Source organism: Myiozetetes cayanensis, unplaced genomic scaffold (genome assembly GCF_022539395.1).
Source record: "Myiozetetes cayanensis isolate MyiCay16 unplaced genomic scaffold, myiCay2020 scf2-11, whole genome shotgun sequence".
NCBI lineage: Eukaryota > Metazoa > Chordata > Aves > Passeriformes > Tyrannidae > Myiozetetes > Myiozetetes cayanensis.
Genome location: NW_026087411.1, coordinates 96,495,351 through 96,520,405, shown reverse-complemented (window position 1 = coordinate 96,520,405; position 25,055 = coordinate 96,495,351). Strand labels below are relative to the sequence as shown.

The following is a 25,055-nucleotide window of genomic DNA, read 5'->3' as shown; positions in this document are numbered from 1 at the left end:
AGTTTGTGCATACACAAGTCAAACAGTTCTGTTCAAACAAGAAGCAGATCAGCTAATAGCTAAGGAATGGCTAACACTGGCTTATACCAATCTCTTACCAACAACTTTAGTGGATGGTTAAGACTACAGACTACATGGAAGCTGTTAGTCTTTAGTTCCTCTGCTTTGAGCAATCCTAATCTGATAATTTTTCTCATCATTTCTCGGGGAGATGCTGATCTTTTTGAGTATTGCAGACTTATAAATGTTAAAGTCATGCCAAACCTCTAGGAAACTCTCAGGAAGTGACAGATTCAAGGTCATACTGCTGTGCCCACCAGACCCTTTGGTAATTGCTTCACCTAGGAAAAGATACACAAACTACGAAAGAACAGAGCATGGGAGAAGCAGCAGCAGATAGATGACAATTCAGGAATTATGCTATTGATAGTTTTATGGTGTTCAAGGTAGCCAGCAGACTACTGGCCACAGTGTACTTATCAGGGGAAAAGTCACCTAGTTCAAAGTGTGCATTTTCAAAATACTTAGCATTTGGCCTAATTTTAATTCCATTTTTAGCTAAGACTTCATTTATATCATAAATAGAAAAGTTGGGCCAGTTGTACGAGCTTTTGAAGACACCTTTTAAGGTGAAGAATACTAATATGCTGTACCCATGCTACTGTCTTCAAGTGCTTCTCTTGGACCCATTGTCACATACAGCGATCTACAGAAATGATGTCACTGGTTGTTCTGCAAACCTGGACCAATCTTGCTGTGCAGCGACTGAGTGACATATTTTCAAGAGGCTTAGTGGTTCCCATATTAATAGACCAAGCAGGAATAGGACATTTTTCTTCAGAAACAAATGTGTCAACACAAATTAACTGAAAGAAGCCCATGTGGGTTTTTGTTTTGGTTTTTTGGGGTTTTTTTTAGCACGGGCTTACAGCAATGCTGTTAGGAGGCAGAATTTGCGTGGCTTTGTTCCTAGTTTAGGACATGTTCTCTTAAGACTATCTTCTCCTGCATTTTTCTCTGTGCCTCAATCATTTTATGTTACTCCTTCACATAGAAACTAAGCTTTTTTTCCAAAGGCTGAGCTGTTTGGCAGTGAATATTTGAATTTGCATATGTTGGAACTGATTCATCCCTGGTGCCAGGAAGTGCTCTCTGCTGCAGGGAGGGGATCTGCAGCTGGCCAGTGCTGCCTCCAAGGCAGGCAATGCTGGCAGGAGAGGAAGCGTGGGCAAGGTGCCCAGGGAGAGAACTGATTCACAGCTTCCCCCTGGCAGCTTCTGAGCACGGAGCACCCCCTGGGTTGTGCACAGAAGCTATTTCACATTAGGCACATGCCCTGCCTTTGGCAACTGGCATGTTAGGCGGTATGTGCTGGTGCTAGATGTGAGAACAGCGGGCAGCACGTCATGGCACTTGCTGCTGGGAAACTGGGAAGTCCTAACTGCTAGCAGAACAGGCAGCATGCAGAGGTGGTAATGGAAGGCACAGGGATATTTTTTCTCAAGCAATATAATTAATTTAAACTCATCATGTGTATCTGTGCATTCAAGCGCACAGCAATATTTAAGCGCCAGCATGATGCATTTTAGACTGCTTATACGAAAATGGATTTCAATGTTATTAAAAAACATCTTATGTTCTTTCTCACCCACACACAGTTCAAAAAATGCAGGAATGCAATACAGATAATAGCAGCAGCTAAGGACAGAAAAATTGTACATGCAGAAAGTCAGGGAATTAATTAAATTTTACCTGAGGAAAAGAGTATGCAGTCAGCTATCCCCAGTTCAGAACCATTCTATTGCTAGGGATTTCTAGAGGTAAGAAGAGAGAGAGAGAGAAAGAGACAGAGCAATCTCTCTTCAGAGATAGAAGAAACTGAAGTTACTCTATGAAGCCTCTGAGCCAAAATTATTTTAGTCTCATGCCTGGACTAGCTCCATAGGCCTGGCATCATTCCCTCATGGTAGAAAGACTGTATAGTAAAAGTGGCAACAACAGGTCTTTCCATTTTACACTTCTGTCCAATCTCCAATCTGCCCTTCTCCCAGTGTCTTCTGAGGGGGCTCAGTAATGGCCCACTACGAGGGATCCTTGTCTGGATCCCCTGATCTCCTGTCCATTCCTACTGGAACTGCATTGCATCCAATGCCAAAAAGCAACTGACAAGACAGAAAAATATTTTTCTAAATTCACTAATTTACCCTTCCACCACAATGTTTTCTTATTTCCTTAAATCCTCTTCCTTTATATCTGCTGTAGGTTTGGGTTTTAAATTTTCCTCTCACCTGCAGTGAATCCTGTCTTGTCAGTAGCATTCTGCTAAGTAAGAAATGTTAACAGTATTTTACATATGAAAAAGTAGCATTTAGCACTTTTGCTAAAATGAAATCTTATGTGATTAAATGTTCCTTCTATCCAGAATGAATACAGGAAAATAATTAACATATGGATCTAAATTTAACTTCTTTTTTTTTTATTTTTGGCTTACAATGCATCTTTACGAACCTTTGATATTTATAAGGGTCTGACTTCTCACGACTTTGTAGGTGTATTTGTGAGGATTAGAATGTACGTTTAGTCTTGAACATGAAAACATAGACATAAGATCCACTGAAATATTCATTATCTGCATGCCTGTCCCTCAGAGTTTATGTTGCCTCTTGAACCAATTCAAATGAGCTCAGATGAGCTCTGAATGCGATTTTTAGAAAAGCCCAGTTCTTGCTAGCCTGGTTCTGCTCCTTTTGAAGCCAGTGGTAAAGCTTACAAGGACTTTAATGAAAATAAAAAAGTTTAAGATATTTAAAATTATTCATTGAGTCTTTGCAGCCAATAAATTCTGTGTTGAGGTTTCACAACACACAGCACTTTCTCCCCTGACACAAGGGCACAATGTGTACCCAGTCATCTTAGCAATGTGAGAGGACCACAAGCAATGCAGACTGTGGGAATGATAAAATCAGTGGGGAGAAAAGAGCAGGAGGACAACAAGGGTGATGAAAGAAAAGATAATGGGGAAAAAAAACCAATAAAGAGACGGAAAGAAGAAAGAACTGTCAACTTCAAGGTTATTAGAGATCATGAAAGGAGGAAGGGATGACAGGGGAACAGAGTTTGAAGACATCAGCCAAAGGGAACAGAGAAAAGAAGAACCAAAAGGGAGAGAGAGAGAAAATTTTGACATGGCAAGAGGAGACAATGAGGAAGAAAAGGGATTTCGAAAAGGAAGGAGTAGAATGTGGAAGAGAAACACTGAAGAAGAATATGGATGGAAAGCAAACCATGGGGCAAAAGCAAATGGAGGTTCTTCCTTCACTGCAGGAAAATAAGGTGAAAGAGGCACTAGGAAAGAAAATGGAAGGAGTAAAATGAAGAGTGAAGAAGTATGTAGATGTGGAGCTTCACCAAAGGAAATTAGGGGAAAATAAATCCATCTTAATGAAACAGTCTTCCATTGCAAATTTGTGGATAGGTTGTGTAGGTAGGATGTTTCTGTCTAGGCATCAAAAGAAGGTATCATCATAGGAATTCAGAAATCAAATGCTATGGTTAAAAAATAGACCATTAAAGACAAGAAGATCAAAGTGGAAAATCATCTGTTTTCCTACTGGAATTAGAACAGACAATGGCTTTCCTGTGTTTTCATGAGGAAAAGAATCAGCAGTGTTCCCACTTCACATACTTAATTAAAGTTTGAAAATCCACCAAAATACCTGGGACTGAAAATAAGATTTTAGAGATTTAGACATTCAGATTGCTTTCACAGAACTGGCTAAAAAGTGATGGCTGGGAGGCATTGCTCTGACTACTCAGAAACAAAAGACAAAATGAGTTGATGATTTCTGTCCAGTTCCTGCTAAATAGGTGTTTTCATAACCACAACAGTGCCGCTTAGTGACACACCTGTGGCCAAAAATCTCTACTGAGGACCACACAGCTCTGATCATGATCTTGTTTCTCACCCTGGAGTGCTTCCTGCAGGTTTGTGGTGAGTGGCATAGGGAAAGAATGGAGGAATACTTGTTCTCTCTTTTGGCCTCTTAAGTAATTAAAAAGAGGACTTGTTTGTGAAGAACTGCAAGCCTATTGTTTTTGACAAGCCCTCAAATTCACAGAGCGATAGACAAACAATAAACTTACTATACCTTACAGAAAATTGCAGGTTTTAATTTGACAAAGCATCTTCTCATCCCTTCCCTTTCTTGTCCTCTCCCCTTTTTTCCTCCTTTCTCACATATTCAATTCAGGGAACTGCAATATCTTTACAGTTTTACTTCTGTAGCCTTTTATTTCAGAACTACCTCACTAGGAAAAAAAAAAAAAAAAGAAACCCACAATATTTGGTTTATGAATTTACGTGTAGTATCAGAAGACATATGGCTTTATAGCTGCAAACAGAGCAGTGAATAAGAATCTGTACTTCTAGGCTGTTTTCTTCTTTTGTGTAAAGTCATTTAGCCTCTTTATGCCCAAATTTTCCTCTGCCAAATTCTTCCATTTTAAAAGGAGTTTTGTGAGATTTTATTCCTTAGTTTGTAAAATATGCTCAGATCTTCAGATGAAGGATAGAAATGCAAGTATTGTTGTGTCTGTCTTCCAGCCTCCCAACCTATGAATTCCATTCCTGGTGATTCAGTCAAATAAAACAGAATCTCAAATAGATGGAAATCACCAGACAATAAGAAATTCTACATTCTGCTATGAAAAAAAATCCCACAGGAAACAATTATATTTCTCTAGCCTTTCTGATCCTTCAACAGCAAATCACACCTCTACTACAGAGATGGACAGCATGGTCAAAATAAAGCTATAGGAAAGATAATTTTCTATTAAATCTCACTTCTTTTGCATCTGGAATATTCTGAAGAACCATTCTGAATTTTTGCCCAATGTCCTGGCTTATTCCCCTATTCAATTCAATACGATTTTTCTATTGGGTTGCTATCTACATCTTTTAAATATTTAATTAGTAATTGATAGAATATTCTCTCTGGTAGACTATATTATTGATACGTGTGTTCACTTATTTCTCAAGGAAAGACTAGAAGCACAATGTAGTAGGTATTAAGTGTTGTAAACTAAACAGTAAAGGTAACATCAGTCTTCAGTGCTGATACACCATCTTACTGATGACAGGTCACGAGAAGTAGTTTGTAGGAACTCATTAAAATTGGCCAGTGTGAGAGAAATTAATGGTTTCATTCTTTTCTGTGGGAGCAGATATCCTCAGCACAAAAATAAAATGTCGAAGCACTTTCTATATCTTTGATTTATTGGTATGCTTTAGAGGTAATTTATGTGTTAAAATAATTTGCAAAAGTAAGTTAACCACAGTCATACACAAAAATAAGGACAAAACTACCGCAGTTCTGTCTTTTCACCTTTGTGTAAAATCCTATTTGCTCTTATGCTAGTTGAGCTATAAATCTAAATTTGTAAGCTACATGTAAGTTTATCTCACTCCTGTAGACCTAGATAAAAACCTAGGAGTATAGATTTAAATATGGGTCATATTCGTAGTGCACTATGCTGATGAGAGCTGGGGGGTTTTGTGAGCTGAGGTTTCAACAAGGCTTTTAACCACTGGCATTTGAAAAAATCCTCCCAGAGCCCATTTGGGCATTGCATTCATTTCCTCCCTAGTCCCAAGAACCTCCCTGAGTTCTTCAAGCTGCCAGCAGTCTGTTTTAATTGGTGCATACCTTCAGTTTTTCCATGTTGAAGAATCAGTAGCAGAGCTTAAGTGTATTTTTCTCAGTTTGAATTTCACCTTTTTTTCATTCCTGCTATTGAATCTAAGTCCAATACTGAATCCAGCTGCCACAGCTGTTGCTGTTCTGCTGCCTGTCCTGCTTTCTGCTTCTGCTTATGTTCCCAAAAATACTTCTCTAGGATGGTCTGTGAAATGAATGGAACATCAAGGCAGTGTTAATTGCATTCCCCTTCACTGACAAGGTCTTTATTTTAGTGGATGCCCTGAACTTGTGATCAGGTTGCTAGTGTTTTATGTCCTGAACTTCACTCTTCACAGGGTCAGTTTCTTTTGTCACCTCCCTTGTTACAGCACTAAGTATTTCCTTTGCTGCAATAAGCTATTATGTAAAGTCTACAAATAAGTTTCTGATCCTGCCAAATAACATTTACTTTGAGTGAGTGAGAAAAACTGTATATCTCTTTTTCCACATACTCTGATGCTCGTTTTCAAAGGGTTGCACATCACCTGCCCCTTACAAGCGCCCATACATACATCTTTCTGGCATTGTTGCAGGTAGATATGAGTCAAATATGTTTAGGTGGTAGGTGATAGTAAAGTAATAAGGTATATGCAAGTCCTACATATAGTCAGACATTCTGAAAGTACAGATTCCCAATTCCAATAACACAAGGACTTGTGGTGGTCTCCTTATCTATTCTGCTTAGGATAGCAAATAAGTATTGTAATAACTTCATAGTTGAAACAGACTGCTGCATATCTGCATCCTAAGTTTCACAGTGTTAGAAGCACTTCCCATAGAATGGAAAGAGCAAGAAATATAAATGTAACAGAGTTTTAAAATGTTCTTACCAACTGCATTGAACTGTCTTTTCATCTGTTACATTTAGGTAAAGATAAGCTTATGAGATTTGAAAACAAATATTACAGTGTCAAAATCAAAATCTGAAAGGTCTTTCTGAAATTCTTGCCTACATAAAGATCTCTTCTGCTTTAATCAAAAGTATGATTTTAAACTGGTGTGGACTGTGCAGAGCACTTTGTGAAGATACCCAGCTAAACTTACAGCTGGATAATTTCTTCTTTACTTCAATTGCTTAATTTTTAAATGACATAGAAATAAGCTAGTTTTTAAATTGTGTAAGACTGTCCAAATGCTTGAAGTGTAACGGTCTTATTTTAAGACTTGTTGACGGAACATACTATGCGTCTTATAAATCCTGTTTGTAAGACACTATTAATTATGCTACCTGTAACAGACATTTTGGAAAAGATGAGAAGAAATATTGTTCAGTTTTGCTAATAGCTTATTCTCAAAAAGGTGGAAAAGTCTGGAGAGGAAAATGGTGGCTTCAGGTTATGGTTTCATAAAGAAGGACTTCTTGTAGTACCCTAGACAGACTGCAGAAGAACAGTCCAGTGGCTCCTGATTCTCCTTTATTCATTTAAATGCCATGGACATTTAGAGCCAAAGTTCAGTCAATTCCTTTAATTAATTTTTATTCCTATATCTTTTGATTCAACATCTTAGAAGCTTCAGTCAGGCTCTTCAGAGACACAGCTAGTCTTGATGGAACTAGGAAACAGGCAGACCATTGAAGCTACCTAGCATCAAAAAAAACAAATGAAACAAGAGATTGTTTCTCCATAGATCTCAAAACATTTGCCTAAAAATGAAAATAAATAATGAGAACATCTACATATTTAGAGATGGAGTATTTAAATTATAAGACCTTCCATATAAGATGCTCTGACTATTTATTTTTAATTTAAAGGAACAGCCAAAGTTTATGCTAGCCATGTGCAACCACAGCAAAGAATAAAGTGTAAAAGCCATATGGACTGAGCTATGACTCCTTTATCAAGGGTCATATTTTTACCTAATTTGTATCAGAAGAATCTTTGCAGAAATTATGGGGCTTATCTTTCTATAAGCAGAGAGACTGATGTGTGATGTCAACCTGTATGTTGGTCTTTAAGATATTAAGAGCCACAGTAATACACCTTGTATTGAAGATCATGGTCATATATTTGGTCGTGTGCAAAGACAGAAAACAAGAGAGCAGGAGAAGTGTCATTAAGGATGCTGTTTAGACTTGTCCAAAGTGCACAGACTGTTATATAGAAGGGAAACTTCAGTGATATAGTGAACCCCAGAAGTTTTACCAGCTCACATCCTGGAATTGCTACCATATTTTAATGTTTTCTATAGAATAACTGAACTGATCCAGATGAAGATCATATGAGAATTCCATTTAATACATTCCAGTTTAATTTATGTCTTTCAAGGTAGCATTAATCATGTTTGAAGTTTGGCCCTGCTAAGCTCCTCAAAGTATGTAATGTTTACTATCTCAAAAGAGCTAAAATTCATCTTAATGGAATGTGACAACTCCACTGCACTGAATTCTGGATTACTTAATTCCTGATTTTAAGAAATGTTCAAGTCTCTGCAGAAACCTCTGTGAAATGAAAGTTTACCAGTATGGACCAACTTTGAGGAAAGCATACAAAAGCATACATGTAACTAAAAGGTGAAAGCCAAAGTCTGAATGAACTCTGGATTCAAATAGTGGAAAAATTCAATGTAATGGAAATCTGATATTTCAGAATGCAACATCTGAATTTGTGTGCAAGCTTTTTTGAATCTGAATGATTTCTTCAAATGAAACTTTAAAAAGCATGGCTAAAATTCAAAACTCAGGCTCAAGAAAAGTGACTTTTTGGAATTCTTGTAGCATTTGTCTGTTCAGTAAAATGAATATAAATTAATTCTTTTTTTGTCTTTTCTGTGATTTAGTGTAGCAGCTCAAATACCAGCTAATGATTTTACTTAGCATTATAATGTAGCTTTTTCTGTGATGATTGCAATCATCTTTGCAATGTAAAAAAAAATATCCATTTTCTTTGATGACTCTAATGTCGTTCTACTTTAAGAAATTCCACTGAAGGCTGTACCATCAGTGACTTCTCTGTCTGATTGGTGTTTGAGAGGGTTACCACTTCTCTGCAAGAGGCCAGCGTTTGTCTATATCTTTCCATTTTCTTAGGCATTTCCTTCACTTCATGGGGAGTGAAGGGTCCTCTCCATGGCGCGGCCCCATGACACTGTGCAAGGAGATCAGAGCAATAGCTCCAGTGGAAAACAAAATGACTTGCTGCAATGTTAACCATTACCTAAGCATACACCATGGGGGTATTCCATTTGCTGTCAACCCTACTCATTCCTGGTGGTGTAGGGATGGTGGGCTGCTGCTGGAAATCTCCACTGATCTGCTAGTACTTGAGATATCCAGAAAGCATTTAAGTGGGCAGCTGAAGAGTAGCAAACAAAACATTTTGTGAATGAAAAAGTGCGTTTGTCCCTGGTGTGGAATTAAGCTCAGGTTTAGCAATGGTTAGAGGTTCCCAGGGCTGGCACCTGAGGAAACAAGGACTGAGCCAATGGATATTTTATAATGGTCAGTTGTATCTTTCCTGCCAGTAACTGTATCTCTTCCATTATTATTGTAGGTGTCCCACCCCTGGGTGTGATGGCTCTGGGCATATTACTGGAAATTATGCTTCACATCGAAGGTATGTAAAGAGAAGGTTTTGTTATTTAAACCAAGTAACTGAAGGGCTAGAAGGGACCTCAACTGACCTCACTTCCCTCTCTAAATACTGAGGTAGGATTGAGTGCTGCACTTAGACATGCATTGGTGTAATTAATTCTATTTATCACCAGTGGATAACATTTCTCAGCTTCAACATGGCTCACAACTCAACTAGGTAGAAAGATTTTTGCTAATATCAAGCAAAATCTTCATACAAAATAAATTCAGTTTTTCTACCATCTCTGTTAACCCAAGGAAGAAATTCAACATTCTTAAATTTCTGTTGCTTTGCATTCTGAATGACTTAACTCTTCTCTTCACAGTCTGGATTCAAATCCTATTCCTACATCTTTTTCCCACAAATTATATTTCCTGATTGTTCCTGCCAGTCTCTTCCAGACTCCCTCCATATTCCTTGAAATGCAAAATTTGACCCTCTTCTTTATCTCCTCTCCCAACTGAAGTCTTACAAGTTTTAATCAGAGGGGAAAAGTATCTCTTTCATCTAATACGCACCAACCTTGTTAGTACATCTCAGCATAAAGCTTGGCTTGTCATTAAATTGCAACACATTGTCAAGACAGAAGAATGGAAAGAGAAATTTATGGATGAAAGCTGTTACCTTAACTGCCTAAACTGTAACTGTGATCCTTACTAAGGGCCAGAGAAAGCTTCCCATTTACTAATTAGGGTATTGTTCATTTATGGGGATACCACTGTAGAGGTAATGGTACAAATGGTGTGTAATTAGCGATTCGCCTTTGGCTATCTGAGAAGGGTAAATCAGTAGAGAAAAGCTGCAATGTATCTTGTAAATATCTATCTACTGTTTAATCAAAGAGTAATAGTGTATTCCACCTCTCTTTTGTCAATAAAGGCTCTTTACTTCCATGCAGACTATTACTATTGAGTCTAGATGGTTGCTTGCTTCACCAAGTCCCTGTAGTTTAAAATTGACTATAACTAGTCAGTATACAAATTCCCAGTTTAAATGTATTCCCAGTAAAAGCAATGAACAGTTCAAAGTCAAAACATAAATAACAGAGATTGGGAATGTACCATACCTTTACCTGCTGTAAAAATGAAAGATCACAATATCAATTTCAGTAATGCAGTGTTAAACTCCAAAAGTACAAATAATATTATAAAGGGGAAGATATAAGCATTTTAAAAGCAACTATATGATATAGGAAATTAAATCACATTTTCGAAGGGATTTAAGGTCAAATTTAGAACTACATTTAACTACATGTGGATTTATCAGATCACACTCTTCCAGCATTATGCTTGGTTCAGCTCTGCCCCAACTTTGCTGTTTCAGGAAGTTTTTGTTTATGTGTTTGATCATCTCTTAAACGAGAAACAGACAGGAGAGTGAAGATGCAAATGAAAAACCTTACTAACAAGAAACCTAAAAGCTGCCAAGGTTGACAGGGGAGAATCACTGAATGTTGACATTTTTTAAACCCCTTCCTTGAGCATTGTCTCCTGGCCTCTGTAGGACCAGATTCTGATCTGGGTGGCGTTACCTACTTCTGTCTGTAAAACCTTATGGTCTTGCATTTTTGCAGGTGAGTTCTGGACCAAGTTTTCATTTGATTCTGCAGCATACTCAGGTATAAAGATATAAAAAGTAATTCTGCAAAACTAAAGGATCTGGAATTTGTCCAGTCAGTTGGGATTTAACACATTCAACCTTTTGAAATACCACCATATCTATATTGACCACATAACTCTTTAATTTCTCTTCCAAAAAGGCCTCTGGCAGCCCCAGGTCTTCAGCTGCCTGCGGGCACAGGAGCACTGGCACTGAAGACGTAATGTCTTCTTTGCTTAAAACCATCAGTGTCCTTGGGAGACCTGTCACATTTGCACAGAGCTGGCCTTACACTGTTCAGGTCATGATATCTGTCAAGGTCATTTCTGATGTGGTGAGGCTGGCAAAATTAATGCTCTTTTAAAGGGCACAAACGAGTAGCCTAAATCTAGACCTGTTGAGTATGAAGGACCCCACAGCACATTCTCAGATGAGCTTTCTAATTACCACACTGAAAATTAGCATTTAGCTCCGCTTGCATCTGAGTTAGTATTTTGTTTATATTTGATACGATCAGTTACAACCCTCTCAGTTTCAGAAGGGAAAGAATGACAGACTTCTCTCCTAAATGGCTGCTGAGATGCCTGGGTATCAGCTGTATTTAAAATGGCTGCTCAACAGCAAGCACACATGGAGGCAGATTTAACTCTGCCATAACTCTGCACCCATTCAACCTATGCCAGAAGTTGTATCAGCATGTGCTGGTGTTGAATTTCCCTTGTTGTCTTTTGTCTTCATATATGAGGAATTAAACTGATAGAAAAATGAAGTAATATGCTTACCTTGTAATAGCTTTTGGTTATTATAGGATAAAAAAATTAAAGCAAAAGCTGATCCTAGACATATGTTTTCTGAGTGAATCCACTGTCAGAGGAAAAATTAATTAATCATAACCTCAGAAGCTGTCTATTGGAAATGTCTGTTTAGAGGACCTGAAAGGTCTTAGAATTTTCTAATAAATCATAGTGCCAGAATAGAAAGATCTATTACAGAGAGATGATGCACCAAAATACCAATAAGTAGGTGATAATTAAATTGATGTAACATGCAGAAAGCTTTAAATCATTAGTCAAGGCAGAAATGCTTTGTTCAGATTTTGTTATGAAAATGTCATCATACACAAGCATACCCATCTGTACATCTACTAAAAAAAGTATTGCTTTCTGAGGAATTTCTATTAACTGTTTAGTTTTCAGATGCAGATCCCAATTGTTCTCACACAGTAGGTACAACTAGTCTCAGAGATAAACTAGGGGTATCTTTAACTCCTGTCCCTTCACTCTCTGCAGTCCAGGTTGTATGAGGGGCAGTGAATCAACCTGTCTCTGAACTGTTCCCTTGCCCCAGAGCCGGCTTTCTCTTATTCTAAAGCTCTCAGACTCTCTTCCTCCTGCCTCTGTCTTCGTACAGATAATACTATTATTTTTGAAGAAAACTGCTCTTAATTGGCACAGGTTTTCTGAGGTTTAGTTTGTATGGAGGGAACTATGGTACTTTGGTGTCCACTGGGCAAGCTGGAATAAAGAGAAGTTTGCTTTAAAAAGGGACATGGTTTGCTACATCTAAACAAGAAGTGAAATGGGATGTGAGCATGGGTCCACTCATCAGAGCACAGATGCCTACAGTATTACATTGCTGACAGGACCCCTGGCACAGTATTGTGCCACTGAAACTCTCCCAGGCAATTCTGAGATACGATTTGGGGCTCAGCGTGGGTCCATATCATTCTCTACAAGCAATATGGGTGTAGCTGTCCTGCTTCACAGAGATAGAGAGCTTAGCTGTACAAAGGTGAGCTTGCTGGTCTTGTGTCAAAGCAACAGTTCTAGGTCCCTTCTGTTTACCACTATAGATGTAGTAGCCATGCCATCTCACTAAAAGTTTCTAGGTAATGCACTATGTCCAATATCTTGTGCCAGCATTCCTCCCTTTCTTTAATTGACTTATTTATGACTTTGAAGCATTAAACTCTGTTTTTCTCTATTTTCTCCTTACTAACACAGAATTCTGTTTGCAATTGCATCACCTTTTTCTCTGCTTCTTCTTCTCAGTCCTCACTGGTTTTGACAAGACAAAATAACTGAAAAATTTGCTATCACTGTTTCTGTCTCTTGTTCTTGAAAACAGGACCTGCTACGCAACACTGAAGTACCTTTTGTCATGCTGAAACAAAAAATTTAATCTTCTATTTTGTTTCTTTCTCCATGGAAATTTTTCTTTGATGACACTTCTTGGTTTCTCATGTCAACACATTTGAAGGTGTTCTTCTGATGGATTTCTTTTTTTAATGTTGATAGTCATGATGGAAATAACATTTAAATAGTGGACAAAGCATGATTTTATTGTTTGTAGACATATTTGGATCCTCAGACATCGGCTGCTTAAAAAAATCTTAAAATATCTGTTAAAGTCATTGTCAAATCTACTAAATGGTTTCTATAAGGAATTCTTCATATGCAAAGGAAAGCTGAGCTTGTGAAGTCAAAAATACATTCTCAGTGTCTTGTTAAATGTAAGATTGATTAGCCTAACGTATAACTTATACCAAATAACATACATCAGACCTTTTTGTCTGTGTGAGTTCTGAGCAGTGGAAAACCTTTTTGGGAAAACACTGAAAGCTCTGAGCTCTACCATGTTTTATTCAACCATTCTATAGGATTGTTATGTGATATTTGAGAACTTTGATAGTGTTTCTAATGTGTTTTCAAGAGAAATCTTTATTCCTGCAAAGAGATATTCCTGGGTTTTTTATTCTTCCATCCCTCTCAGCCATAGAGGGCATCAAGTCTCTCAGCCCTGAAACACTGGCTTCTATTTCTTTTAAAGATGCCACTGCCACTGCTGAGTCAGCTGGAGGGATTGTTAGGCAGAGAGTTTAAGAGCTGCTTTCCCTGACTCCTCAGGGACTGCCTGTGCATGTAGTGCACAGTGAGGCAGTCCTGTCCAGCATCACAAACCCAGATGCACAGATTCCCCCTTGTGGTGGCTGCTGCAGCTCTCTGCGTTCAACCCACTTAAGCTTTGATTTTGGGAAACTGGACGGGATTGCATATTCTGCCGGTTTCTCAGAAAGTGTATTCCTGGTAAAATGCACCTGTGAATGAGAAATTGCATTCTAAAATGTTTTCTTTCACACAGTCTTTCAGGCTGTCCACGAGCAAAGAAAAGTGGAATCAGGATAGCACAAAGCAAGGAAGACAAAGAAGACCAAGAGCCAATTAGGTGAGAACAAATACTGTCAAAGGGTCTTGTTGTGTTTCATAAGGCCATCTACGTCTTCAGGTTTTTATTAAGACAAAAATGTTGTTGTGTGATAGTCATCCAAGAGCAGATCACCACATAGATTTCTATGAGCAAATCTGGGATCTGTGCTGATTTATTCAGCAAAGGATACAATCTTCTTCATTATCACATGAAAATAAAATATTACTTAGATCTTTATCTCCTAAAAGCCCCTTAAACATGTTTGCATACTAGAGACAAACCATATGTGCTAAATAAAGTAGTTGTGGGAATAGAGAATTGTCTATATGAGACTGCTGCAACGAATCTCACTGTTTATGCAGTTTGCAAGAGAAACAAATGCCAACCTATAGGTCTTGGTTTCTTCTTGCAAGGTGCTCTGATATCAGTGCCCACTGAACTTGGTGGATTTAGTGACTGCTTAGCCCATGCAGGACTGGACCCTCAGTGGAGAGTTGCAGCAATATTTTAGTATATGACAAGGAGTGAAGTAACTGACCTTGTTTAGACACGTTATGTAGTAACATACTGAAAAAACACCTCATAATTTTCTTTTAACACTTCACTTTGAAGATTCTAACCTGTCCCTTCTAACCCTGGTTATTTGTTTTTTAGCAGTATACAGAGCAAATGTATGGGGGATTCCCAAGTAAGGAAAACCATCAAATGAACACAGAACCGCCTGCATTGATCTCTCTAGGCTGTAGCACATAGTTTGATATAATCACTCCAATTCAGAGAGTGGTTAAAGGTGCTCAGCATTTCTGATGAGGTGCTCTGATCACTTCATAAATAACTGTGTATACCTGACATTTTCATGACTTCAGACAAGTCTCCCTTGATTGGAAAACCATATGTATGGGTTCCATACACATGAATAAAATGTACCAAGGATTATTCTAAGTAGGATTTTATGCTCATAGGATTTTTTGGGCAATTTCTCTACTGAGCAGAGTTTGGTATCCAACATTTCAATTCCACTGTGATATTTACTGTAATTCAAATATATATCTCAGTCCTTTTCTTGCAATTGTATAATACCAACAGTTGTGACTGCATCTACTGGCTAGCCTTCTTAGAATTTATCAAAGAACTTTTTTTTTTTCAAATTGGTAAAGTTCTGCTTGTAATTTTAACTACTGTAGGGTATCTTGACTAATCTTGCCATTACAGTGCAGGATTATTCTTTTCATGTCAGGTTTATTTTCACTTTGTTGTAGAGGCTACCAGGTACACAATGACAAGACAATAAAGTTTATCTCCTCTCTTTGCTATCCAGATGTCCAGTTCCTGGTTGTGATGGTCAGGGTCATATAACTGGAAAATACGCTTCCCATCGCAGTGCGTCAGGGTGTCCTCTGGCTGCCAAAAGGCAAAAAGATGGGTACCTAAATGGCTCACAGTTCTCTTGGAAGTCAGTGAAGACGGAAGGAATGTCATGTCCAACGCCAGGATGTGATGGCTCCGGTCATGTCAGTGGTAGTTTTCTTACTCATCGCAGGTGAGTAACTGTGACTTATATTTTTCACTTATGCTTATTGTTTAAATCAGATTAGCAAAATGTGAAACACAGCTTTTTGTCATGGCATTTCTCTGTTCCTTTTAAATTTCATTATTACTGTGAAAAATAGTCTGCTTACATGTATTGATAGGTAACTGGAAATCCAGACACACTGTTTTTTTGTGCAAGCCTTTGCAGATAGAGACCTGGATTTGAATTTATAATACACAGAAAATTTTAGGGGAAAAAACATGCATGACAGTAATTGTAAATCTCCTGTTGCTTTATTGAATAATTCTGGACAAATTGCTTTGAGACAGACTTTGTAATACATCTCTGAATCACCCTGATTTTCAGAGGTGTCAAACATCAGAGCATAGAACTGAAGAATTTAAGAAACAAGTTCCATAAAAACAAAGTACTTTTATTCATTTGGTAATGAAAATTTTTTTTTAAACAATAAGTGAATAAAAACATTATTTAAAACTGATGGAATACAAATATTTGGCAAAATAAATACAAAGCCCAATTTTTCATAAACTTAACAAAAATAAGAGAAATTCAGTGATGACATTTTTCATAGCTTTTAAAAGGAAGGGAAAGCAGCCAGTCTGTTAGGGATCAAACTTGCTGCTATTTCAGATATGAGATTATGAGGAATCAGGGTGTTCTTGGAGCTCTGGGTGGGAAGCTCAACCTGAACATGAGCAAATTTCTTATTATATAATCGCTAATATGAAACTATTACTTCAAATATGTCAAACCAGTGTCCCTAATTTGTCACTCTCTGCAGGCAAACCTCAGTTGAACTTCTGTACCTTTTAGTTAGCTAAGCCAACTTGATCTTGTTTTGTAGTTAGTTCTAGATAGGGAGGTGAAAAGTATACTTATTCATTCTTCTGCCTTATTTCCTTTGACTCTTTCTTTGACAATCCTTTATAGCTTTACTCAGAAGCCTTACCCTTAATTTTAACCCTTCAGACTTTGTGCACATAGTTTCTATTTATTGTTTAGGCTCAGATCTGTTTTTCTACTCAGTATTTGTATGTACCTACCATGAAGGTACATACAGGGGATTCTGGTCCATGACCTGAGGTGCTGCCTGAGTGGTCAAATGTATTACACAGCCTGTGGCTCCCATAGGCTTTAGGAAGTAGCAGATACAAACCCCCTGACTATTTGTGCAGATACCACATGGGGATTTAAGTTTCCAATTTTCATTAAAATATCAGTATCAGTGTTCATATTTCATTTTAGTTTTCTTCATAATGATGTAACATTTATTTAACTCATACAGATCTCTCATTAAAATTTCAGGATTATTTTACCTTTAGTTGAAAGGCACAGTATAATTACTGGGAGATTGTTTGCAAGGAGTATACACATAGTATACATAGTATTTACATTTTCAAGGAGAAAAGTATTGCAACGATAATAATAACTTCTAGAAGAAACGTACTGATACTAAATATAACAATTTAAAGGGCAAATTGTGCTAGAGATTTTTTTAAAGGAGTGTTTTTATGAAAAAAAAAACTAGAATGACATTTAATTTTTGTTTGTTTGTTTGTTTGTTTGTTTGCAATGGAGAAACCTAACTCTGACATTTAGCTACACAGCAGCCATGTGTATCTTAAGTAGAAACTGAAACATGTAAAAGACTTACTGTGTAAGACCAGGTTTTGGGCAAAAAGGTCCATTGTTTGTTAGAGGAGGGCACCAAAGATGAAAGGTTGTTTAAAAAGACTGACGGAAGTAAACTGATCCTACTTAACTGTCTTGATGTAACAAAGGGACAATATTCTAAGTTGTGAGTGAATTTAACAACTTCTTTAAGCTTCCATAAGCAATACAATATTAATAACAAAACATAATATTTTAAAAGTATTATTAATTCTTGGAGAATTCTTGTGATGCTGTTAAAAATGCTTGGTTCATTTTATCACACAAAGAAAAGCACATGGAGCCATTTTAGATGCCTTAGGGTAATTTACATGGCCTCCAGTTGCTGCTCAGAAAGGTGGATCCAGTGTAATATTTATCAGCCTTAGTGATATATCTTCTCAAATGGCATTTCATGCCTCTGTATGGACAGCTGAATCAAACTCTGCATGTAGGACTGAACTTCAGAACAATTCATTTACTTTAAGAATCTGCCTGTAGGTGGTGTAGGATGCATTTGCTCCTCTTCCAGTTGGTGGCATCAGTGGATCCTGGAGAGCTGTTCACTTCACTCAGTGAAGTAGGCACCTGCCTTTAATCAGAGTTGTACCCGAAATGCCACTGAGTGTGTCAACAGGGAGTGGATTTCCCCTGCCTACAGTTAGGTACTTTATGCCATTTCAGGTGTACTTAGGGCATGCAATATGGCAATACTGGGTTGGCCAACGGGACTGAAGATTTGTGAGACACTGTTCTTTGATCATGACAGCTGAGAGCTGAATGTGCCTCATAGGGGATCTGAAAGGGTGCTAGTCTTGTTAAATGAATGGACTCCAGACCTCCATTCCATCTTGGACACATAGTTCCCATACACACATTTGAATATGGAGCTCTCACCTTAGTTACAGACCATACATTTTCTTGCATAAGGATGAAATATCCTCTCACTTTTAGTGTATCCATTTTAACAGGCTGTGATCTCATCTTCTACCTCTAACAGCATTTGGCTCTACAACTGTGGCTGTAAATCTCAAATTCTCACCTAGTGAATGGAAGCAATGCTGTGCCAGTTACACAGTGAGGCCAGCCTTATCGACAGTCTTTTGCAGGTAGAGCTGTGTTCAGCGTGTGTGGGGAGAAAGCCATTAACTGAGTCAGTAAAAGCTCCTCAAGCAGAAGTAGTTAGTGTCTGCATTTTTTCCAGTACAGCTTGCTGCTCTCCTAATAGATGATTTTTCTTTCCTGCTGCAAATATTTTTTTCTATCAGCAGACTTATCTAAGTATATATATATATTAATTGCATGTGTAGTTGTCCTTTTTGTGTTCTTTGAGATTTCTATATTCTGCCATTTGTAGACAGCTGTTAGTATGCTATTACCCAAGCAACTGTAATACTCTGGAAATGAATAGCTGACTGGCTGGTGAAAATTATGCCAACTGTTGAATGAATTAAATATATTTTAGGAGAAATGTTTTGGAGGTAAAGATTTCTTAGAGCTGCTGTTGACATCGTACACATGGTGTCATTTCACTCATATCAATGGACCCTGGAAATGATCCAAAAGAGCTGGTAAATCAGTAAAAACCTGCTCCAACTGGTATCATGAAGTCTGGAATTTAAATATATGTGTATTCTTACATTCATGCTTCTGAAGCAGAAATAAGTAGCCAATGGAAAAAGTCATACATTTCAGTAAATTTTGAATCCTACCCTGTGAACAAAGGCATCAACAAAGGTTGATGGGTTTCAACAAAGGTTTCTGGGTTTTAACATTTGCTTGCCTGTTTGCAGAAATTCCTATGAATAGTTTTATTTTATCAGGTATTTTGCATTAGGAGGGAATGGCAACAGAGGGTTATCAGGAGGATTAAAAGTGCTATGCTTCAAAAAGGAGCCTCTGCTAGCAAGAGAGGCCAGTGTGAAATTAGGTGATCTATCAGCAATACGAAAATGAATTGGAAGGCATGTAAGCATGGAGTCAGTAGATAGGTAAATTAAATAGGTTATAATGAAATGTAAATTGCTTATTATACTGTAGCTTGGTTCTTGAACAGGCCCTTACATCCTCATATTTGATTTAAGAAGATTTTTCTGGATGGCATAATTTCTAGTACTGTGATCAGTGGGGACTTTGTCAGAATATACTTGGATTTAACAACCCTGCTCCTTTGCACAGAAGAGGAAATGTGCTTGTGCTGACTTCAGTGAAAATTACATGCAGAAATGCGTTTTCAGGTCTAAACCAATGTTCTTACTCCTATCTCCTGCCCACTTCTATTTCACCCATTTCAAACACAGTAATGTTGCTTTTAAATTCTCTTTACTATGGAAAACTGTTACGTTTAACCCCAGTAGGGACTTCAGCCCCACACAGTTTCTTGCTCACTTCCAGCAGGACGGGGAGAGAATCTGAAGGGTGAAAGTGAGGAAAACTCATGAGTTGAGATTAATAGGTAAAGCAAAAGCCACACTCAAAAGCAAAGCTAAGCATGCTCAGCCATGCCTAGAAAAGCAGGACTCCATCATGCATGACAGTGATTTGGGAAGACAAATGGCATCACTCCTAATGTCACCCCATTCCTTCTTCTTCCTTCTTTTTCCCCTAGCTTTATATGCTGAACATGACACCATGTGGTCTGGGATATCCCATGAGTCAGCTGGGATCAGCTGTCCCAGATGTGTCCCTTCCCAGCTCCCAATTTGTGCACCCCGAGCTCACTCACTGGTGGGGTGAGAAGTAGAAAAGGTCTTGACTCTGTGTGAATGCTCCTCATCAGTAAGGAAAACATCCCTGAATTATCCACACTGTTTCCAGCACAAATCCAAAACGCAGCCTCATACCAGCTACTCTGAGGAAAATGAACTCTGTCCCAGCCAAAGCCAGTACAAAAACATATGATAGTAGAACTGTAACATACAAGAGGTAATCAAATTAAAAGTATATTCCCCATTTACAAGCTAATGCTAAATTGAGATGAAAGTGGAGAGAAGAATAACTTTTTATAGTGGACCTGCGTCCTTGCTGAGGACAGTAGGACTCCAAGATCCATAAACAAGTTTATAGAAGTGGACTTGTATTTCAGCAGCAAGCGTATGCCACTGTGTTTGCAAAATGTCTAGATGTGCTGGGAGGAAGCAGTGGACATCATCCAGTGCCTTTTGCCTCCTGAAAGAATGTGTGTAGAAATTGTGACGTGGTTATGGGAAATGTTTACATCTGACCCTTGCTACAGGCATGCACTTTATGCCTAGGAAGGTTTAGTTAATGGTAAGGCTGTCAGAAATCCCACAGGAAGCTGTTAATTCTGTTCAGTCATTGCCACACATGTACGTCCTGAGGTGAAGGAGCACTGCCAGTGTTGTTTCCTCCAAAAATCCAATCCAGAAGGTTGGTCGCAGCTCTGAGTTGCACAGCTGCATTGCTAAGCCTGGGAACAGACGGATTAGGAAAAGAGGAAAAGAGTAGAAAAAAAAAACCAAAACAAACCTAAAAGACTCAAGACAGAAGCTGCCCTCTGCAGCTGCTTGCTGGAAGCTGGCTGACACCAACACTCACACAAATCCTCAGAGGACCTCTAAGTTCCCAGACACTCAAAGCATTCAGGAGCTGACAAATGTTAGGGAAGAAGGGTGAAGATGTAGATTTTCATATGCAGATCCTTTTTCTCATGAAATATGCTTTGCTAGAAATAGATACTGTATCAAAAACCTCTGTTATAAATCTCAGCTCCTGAAGGGAAGGTCTGCGAGTACCACCTACAGTCAAACCTCCTGATGCTCAGGTCTGCAGCTTGAACCTGTGTCCATAGAACAGCATCTCATCCCAGGGTTTATCTGGAGTGGGTGTTAACACAATGTGATGGATTGACCTTGGCTGGCCACCAGGTGCCCACCAAGCTCTTTCCTAGCCAGACAGGGGAGAGAGAATAAGATGGAAATTGACTCATGTGGTGAAATAAGGCGTTTTACTAAAGCAAAAGCAAAAATTTGCATGTGCAGAAGCAAAGAGGAAAATAACAAGGTTTATTCTCTACTTTCATCAGTAACTGGTGTCTGGCCCTTTCCTGGGAAGCAAGGTTTCAGCACACGTAGTGGTTGCTCAGAAGGCAAACACTGTAAAAAAAATGCCCCCCCTTCTTCCTTCTTTCCTTAGCTTTTATATCTGAGCTGACATCATATGATATGTAATATCCCTTTGGTTAGTTTGGGTCATCTGGCCTACTTGTGTCCCCTCCCAGGATCTTGGCCACCCTTGATGGGGTGGGAAATGTTGAGAGGCAGTGCTGATGCTGTGCCAGTACTGCTCAGCAGTAGCCAAAACACTGGTGTGTTACCAACAGCTTTCTAGCTACCAGTGCAAAGCACAGCACTGTGAGGGCTCTTATGGGGAAATGAACTCCATCTCAGCCAGACCCAATACACACACATAGTGCCAAAGGGGCAGTAGCTGTATAATCCAGATGCTTGGCATCTGTAAACACGGGCTAGCAGCTGCAAATTTGCTCCTAAATTGTTGTAGAGATTTCAGTATTTGCCTGAAGTCACATCCTCTCTTAACAGTAGCATTTCTCAGCTTCAGGATTTAAAAACATAAAAAATACTTAGCATTATGTCAGTGATGGCTCTCCAGCTTGTTCACATATTTTTTGCATAGAGCAGACCTAAACTGAACAGTGTTCCAGGTATGGCACTGAATAGAGTGGGACAATGAATTCTGTGTCTCTGCTGGTGATGCCCTTGTTGTTGCAACCCAGCATCCCGTTGGCGTTCCTTGCCACAGCAGCAGCACACCACTCATTCAGATTGAGCTTGTTGTCCACCAGGACCCCCAGGTCACTTTCCACAGAGCTACTCCACAGCTGGGTAGATCCCAGCCTGTGCTGCACTCCTGGATTATGTTTTCCCAGGTGCGAGACATTACACTTGTGTTTGTTGAATTTCCTAAGGTTCTTTTCAGCTCACTCTTCCAGCCTATCCAGGTCTTCCTGCAGGGTGGCGCTTCCTTCCATAGTGTTCACTTCCCCACTCAGTTTGGTATCATTGGCGAACTTCAGGGTACACTCGGTCCCATCATCCAGATCACTTATGAAGATGTTAAACAGCATTGGGCCCAGTATTGATCCCTGAGAGACCCCACTTGTGGCACGTTGCCAGTGTGAAAAGGAGCTGTTTACCACCACCCTGTGTGTGCAGCCTCTTGGCCAGTTCTCCACCCACTACACAGACCACTTGTCTGGGCCATACCACATCTGTTTCTCTAGGAGTAGACCCTGGGAAACCATATCAAAAGCCTTGGAGAAATCCAGGCAGAGAGTGTCCACTGCTTGACCCCCATCAACTAAGCAGGTTACTTTGTCTCAAAAAGCAATTGGATTTGTCAAGTATGGTTGGCCCTTGGTGGATCTGTGCTGGTTTTTCCCAATCACATGCTATATCTGACTGGTGATAGCCCCCAGGGGATCATTCTGTAACTTTCCCAGGGACTGAAATAAGTCTGATGGGCCTTCAATTTCCTAGATCTTCCTTTAAGCCCTTCTTGTAGATGGAGTTGTCATTGTCTTTCTTCCAGTCTTATGGGATATCCCCTGATCTCCAGAACTTCCCAAAGACTACAGAGAGCCTTGCAACAACATCAGCCAGTGCTCCTAACACCCTCAGGTGGACCATGTCAGGGCCCACTGATTTGCAGGGTCAAGCTCCTGTAACACTTCACATGCTAATTCTTCCATGACTGACGGTCAGTCTGTGTTTGCATCAACCTGGAATTTTGTTCCCAAGGCTTGGGCCCAACAGTGCTGATAAAGACAGAGGTAAAGGAAGCGTCGAGAACTTCTGTGACTATTTCACCTCTCCCATTTAACAGAGGGCCAAAATTTTCCTTCTGTTTCCACTTGCTTTCTCTGTACCTGAAGAATCATTTCTTATGGTTTTTTTACATCTCTGGCCATTTTTAATTTGAGCTGAGCTTTTGCTTTTTTAACTGCATCTCTGCACAGTAAGTTGACAGAGCACCACATTTGTGTCAAACAATTCCTTCTTAGTTCTCATTGTTTCACTTTTTCTCTGGTAGGTTTAGGATGTTAGTTTGGTTTTAAACTGCCTGTCCCTTCCCTGCTACTGATTTATTTTGATGTTTTCCACCTCTTACTTTTTCCTAGAGGCTGAAAATTGCAATTCAGCAGGAGAACATTGTATGTTATTAAGACTATACAAGAACTAACCAAACTCACTGCATATAACAATAAATATAACTGACAATGATAAGTCCATCATGATGACACAATTAAAAGGTGACAGGTATGCAAATGTATTGACATTTCCAGAAAGGCAAAGAAAGAAATATGCCAATTAAATGTAATAATAATATACATAAATAAGAAAAATATTAAACTAAAATTTGTGGGGTGGATCCTGCAGTACAAAGGATTTCTTACTCAGAAATCTTCTGTTGACCCATAAGCTTGAAGGAAAAGGGTCTTTCTAAATTGCTTTTCAACACCTTTCTCTTCCCATCCTCCTCCTCTCCTACTGTACTGTGTTGGCCCTCTTTCCTTCTCTGTCCCTGTGGCTCCTGTTCAGGCTTTCTTCTTACTTCTGTGTTTCTCAGTCCCCAGCATTTGAAGTAGCTGGTCCTCAAATAGCTCTCCTGAGCACTGGCAGAACAGGACAAACAGTCTCTTCCAGCAAGCAGCCTTCTGCTTCAGGCCCAGCAGCCCTGAACAGGGCTGGTGGCAAGGAAGGCTCTCCCAGTTCTTATACAAAATATAGTGTCTGGCAGCCGAACACTAACTCACATCCACTCACATCCACTGGAGCACGCCCAAGTGACAGTCTGTCAGAGGCTTATAGCTCTGCCAAATCTACATTTGTTTTCATGAGGACAGCAGAATGCATCTCCAAACTCAGAGCAACACCACATGAAATGTCACTTCTTGCTCTAATTCGTGGACAATTAGAGTTATTCACTGAATTATTTGGACTTTTTTGTTCCCCTCAGTAGGAAAAAAACAAGGTATATAGACAAAACAAGGGTATAGAAGTATATTCTGAGAAATACAAATTTTTTTCCTATGAATTTAAAAAAAAAATTTAGCCTGACCAGACAGCTACCATAGAAGATTTCAGTCAGATCAGTTAAAATTTGGCAAAAGTCAGAAGTGACTAAATGCAGAACCTGGTTATTGAAAGAGTTAGGCCCTTTGAGTGTGGGTGGTTGTGCCAGCTCTTCATTATGAGCTGGAAGAAGGATGGAATAGTATTTTCATCAGATGTACCGTCTGTTAAACTGGAAGGCTCTTAACAGTCAGACAATCTAAAAGGACTTAAGGGGTTTACTTACCTTGGGAAGGTCACGGAGAAAATAATACAAAATTCATATTAGAAAAAGCAGACTGCATAGTATAAACAGGAAAAATCATTTTGCTGAGCAGACCTGAAAAATTACAGCAGACAGCCATTGCACAGGCACTTGCCATGTGACATCTCCTTGATTTCAGGCACTTAGCAGGAGATCCCTGGTTATAAGCCTGCTTGTCCTGATTCCAAACATAGCCCATAAAAAAGTAGAGAATGGAGGATGGCTTTTTACATTTTAGAAGGGATGAATTTTCCTCTTGGATTACATTTTTCTCTTTGCTGTCTATACAAGTGTCTAGAGAAATTGTGTTTCATTTTAAGTGCCCAAGTCAGCTGGACTTGGTCACTTAATAGATTGCTTGAACTTTTGAGCTGCTTA

At 39.0% G+C, this 25,055-nt stretch overlaps 1 protein-coding gene across 18 annotated transcripts in view; it reads left to right on the top strand.

Annotated features, from left to right (window-relative positions):
- The window catches only part of MYT1L (myelin transcription factor 1 like), a 299,623-nt gene that overhangs the window by 259,977 nt on the left and 14,591 nt on the right, over window positions 1-25,055 (top strand). For all 18 annotated transcript variants that reach the window (XM_050316721.1, XM_050316731.1, XM_050316729.1 and 15 more), the window contains 3 exons: window positions 9,230-9,292; window positions 14,051-14,134; window positions 15,435-15,656. In XM_050316721.1, coding sequence (XP_050172678.1) covers window positions 9,230-9,292; window positions 14,051-14,134; window positions 15,435-15,656 — 369 coding nt within the window. The remainder of the gene's footprint in view (window positions 1-9,229; window positions 9,293-14,050; window positions 14,135-15,434; window positions 15,657-25,055) is intronic.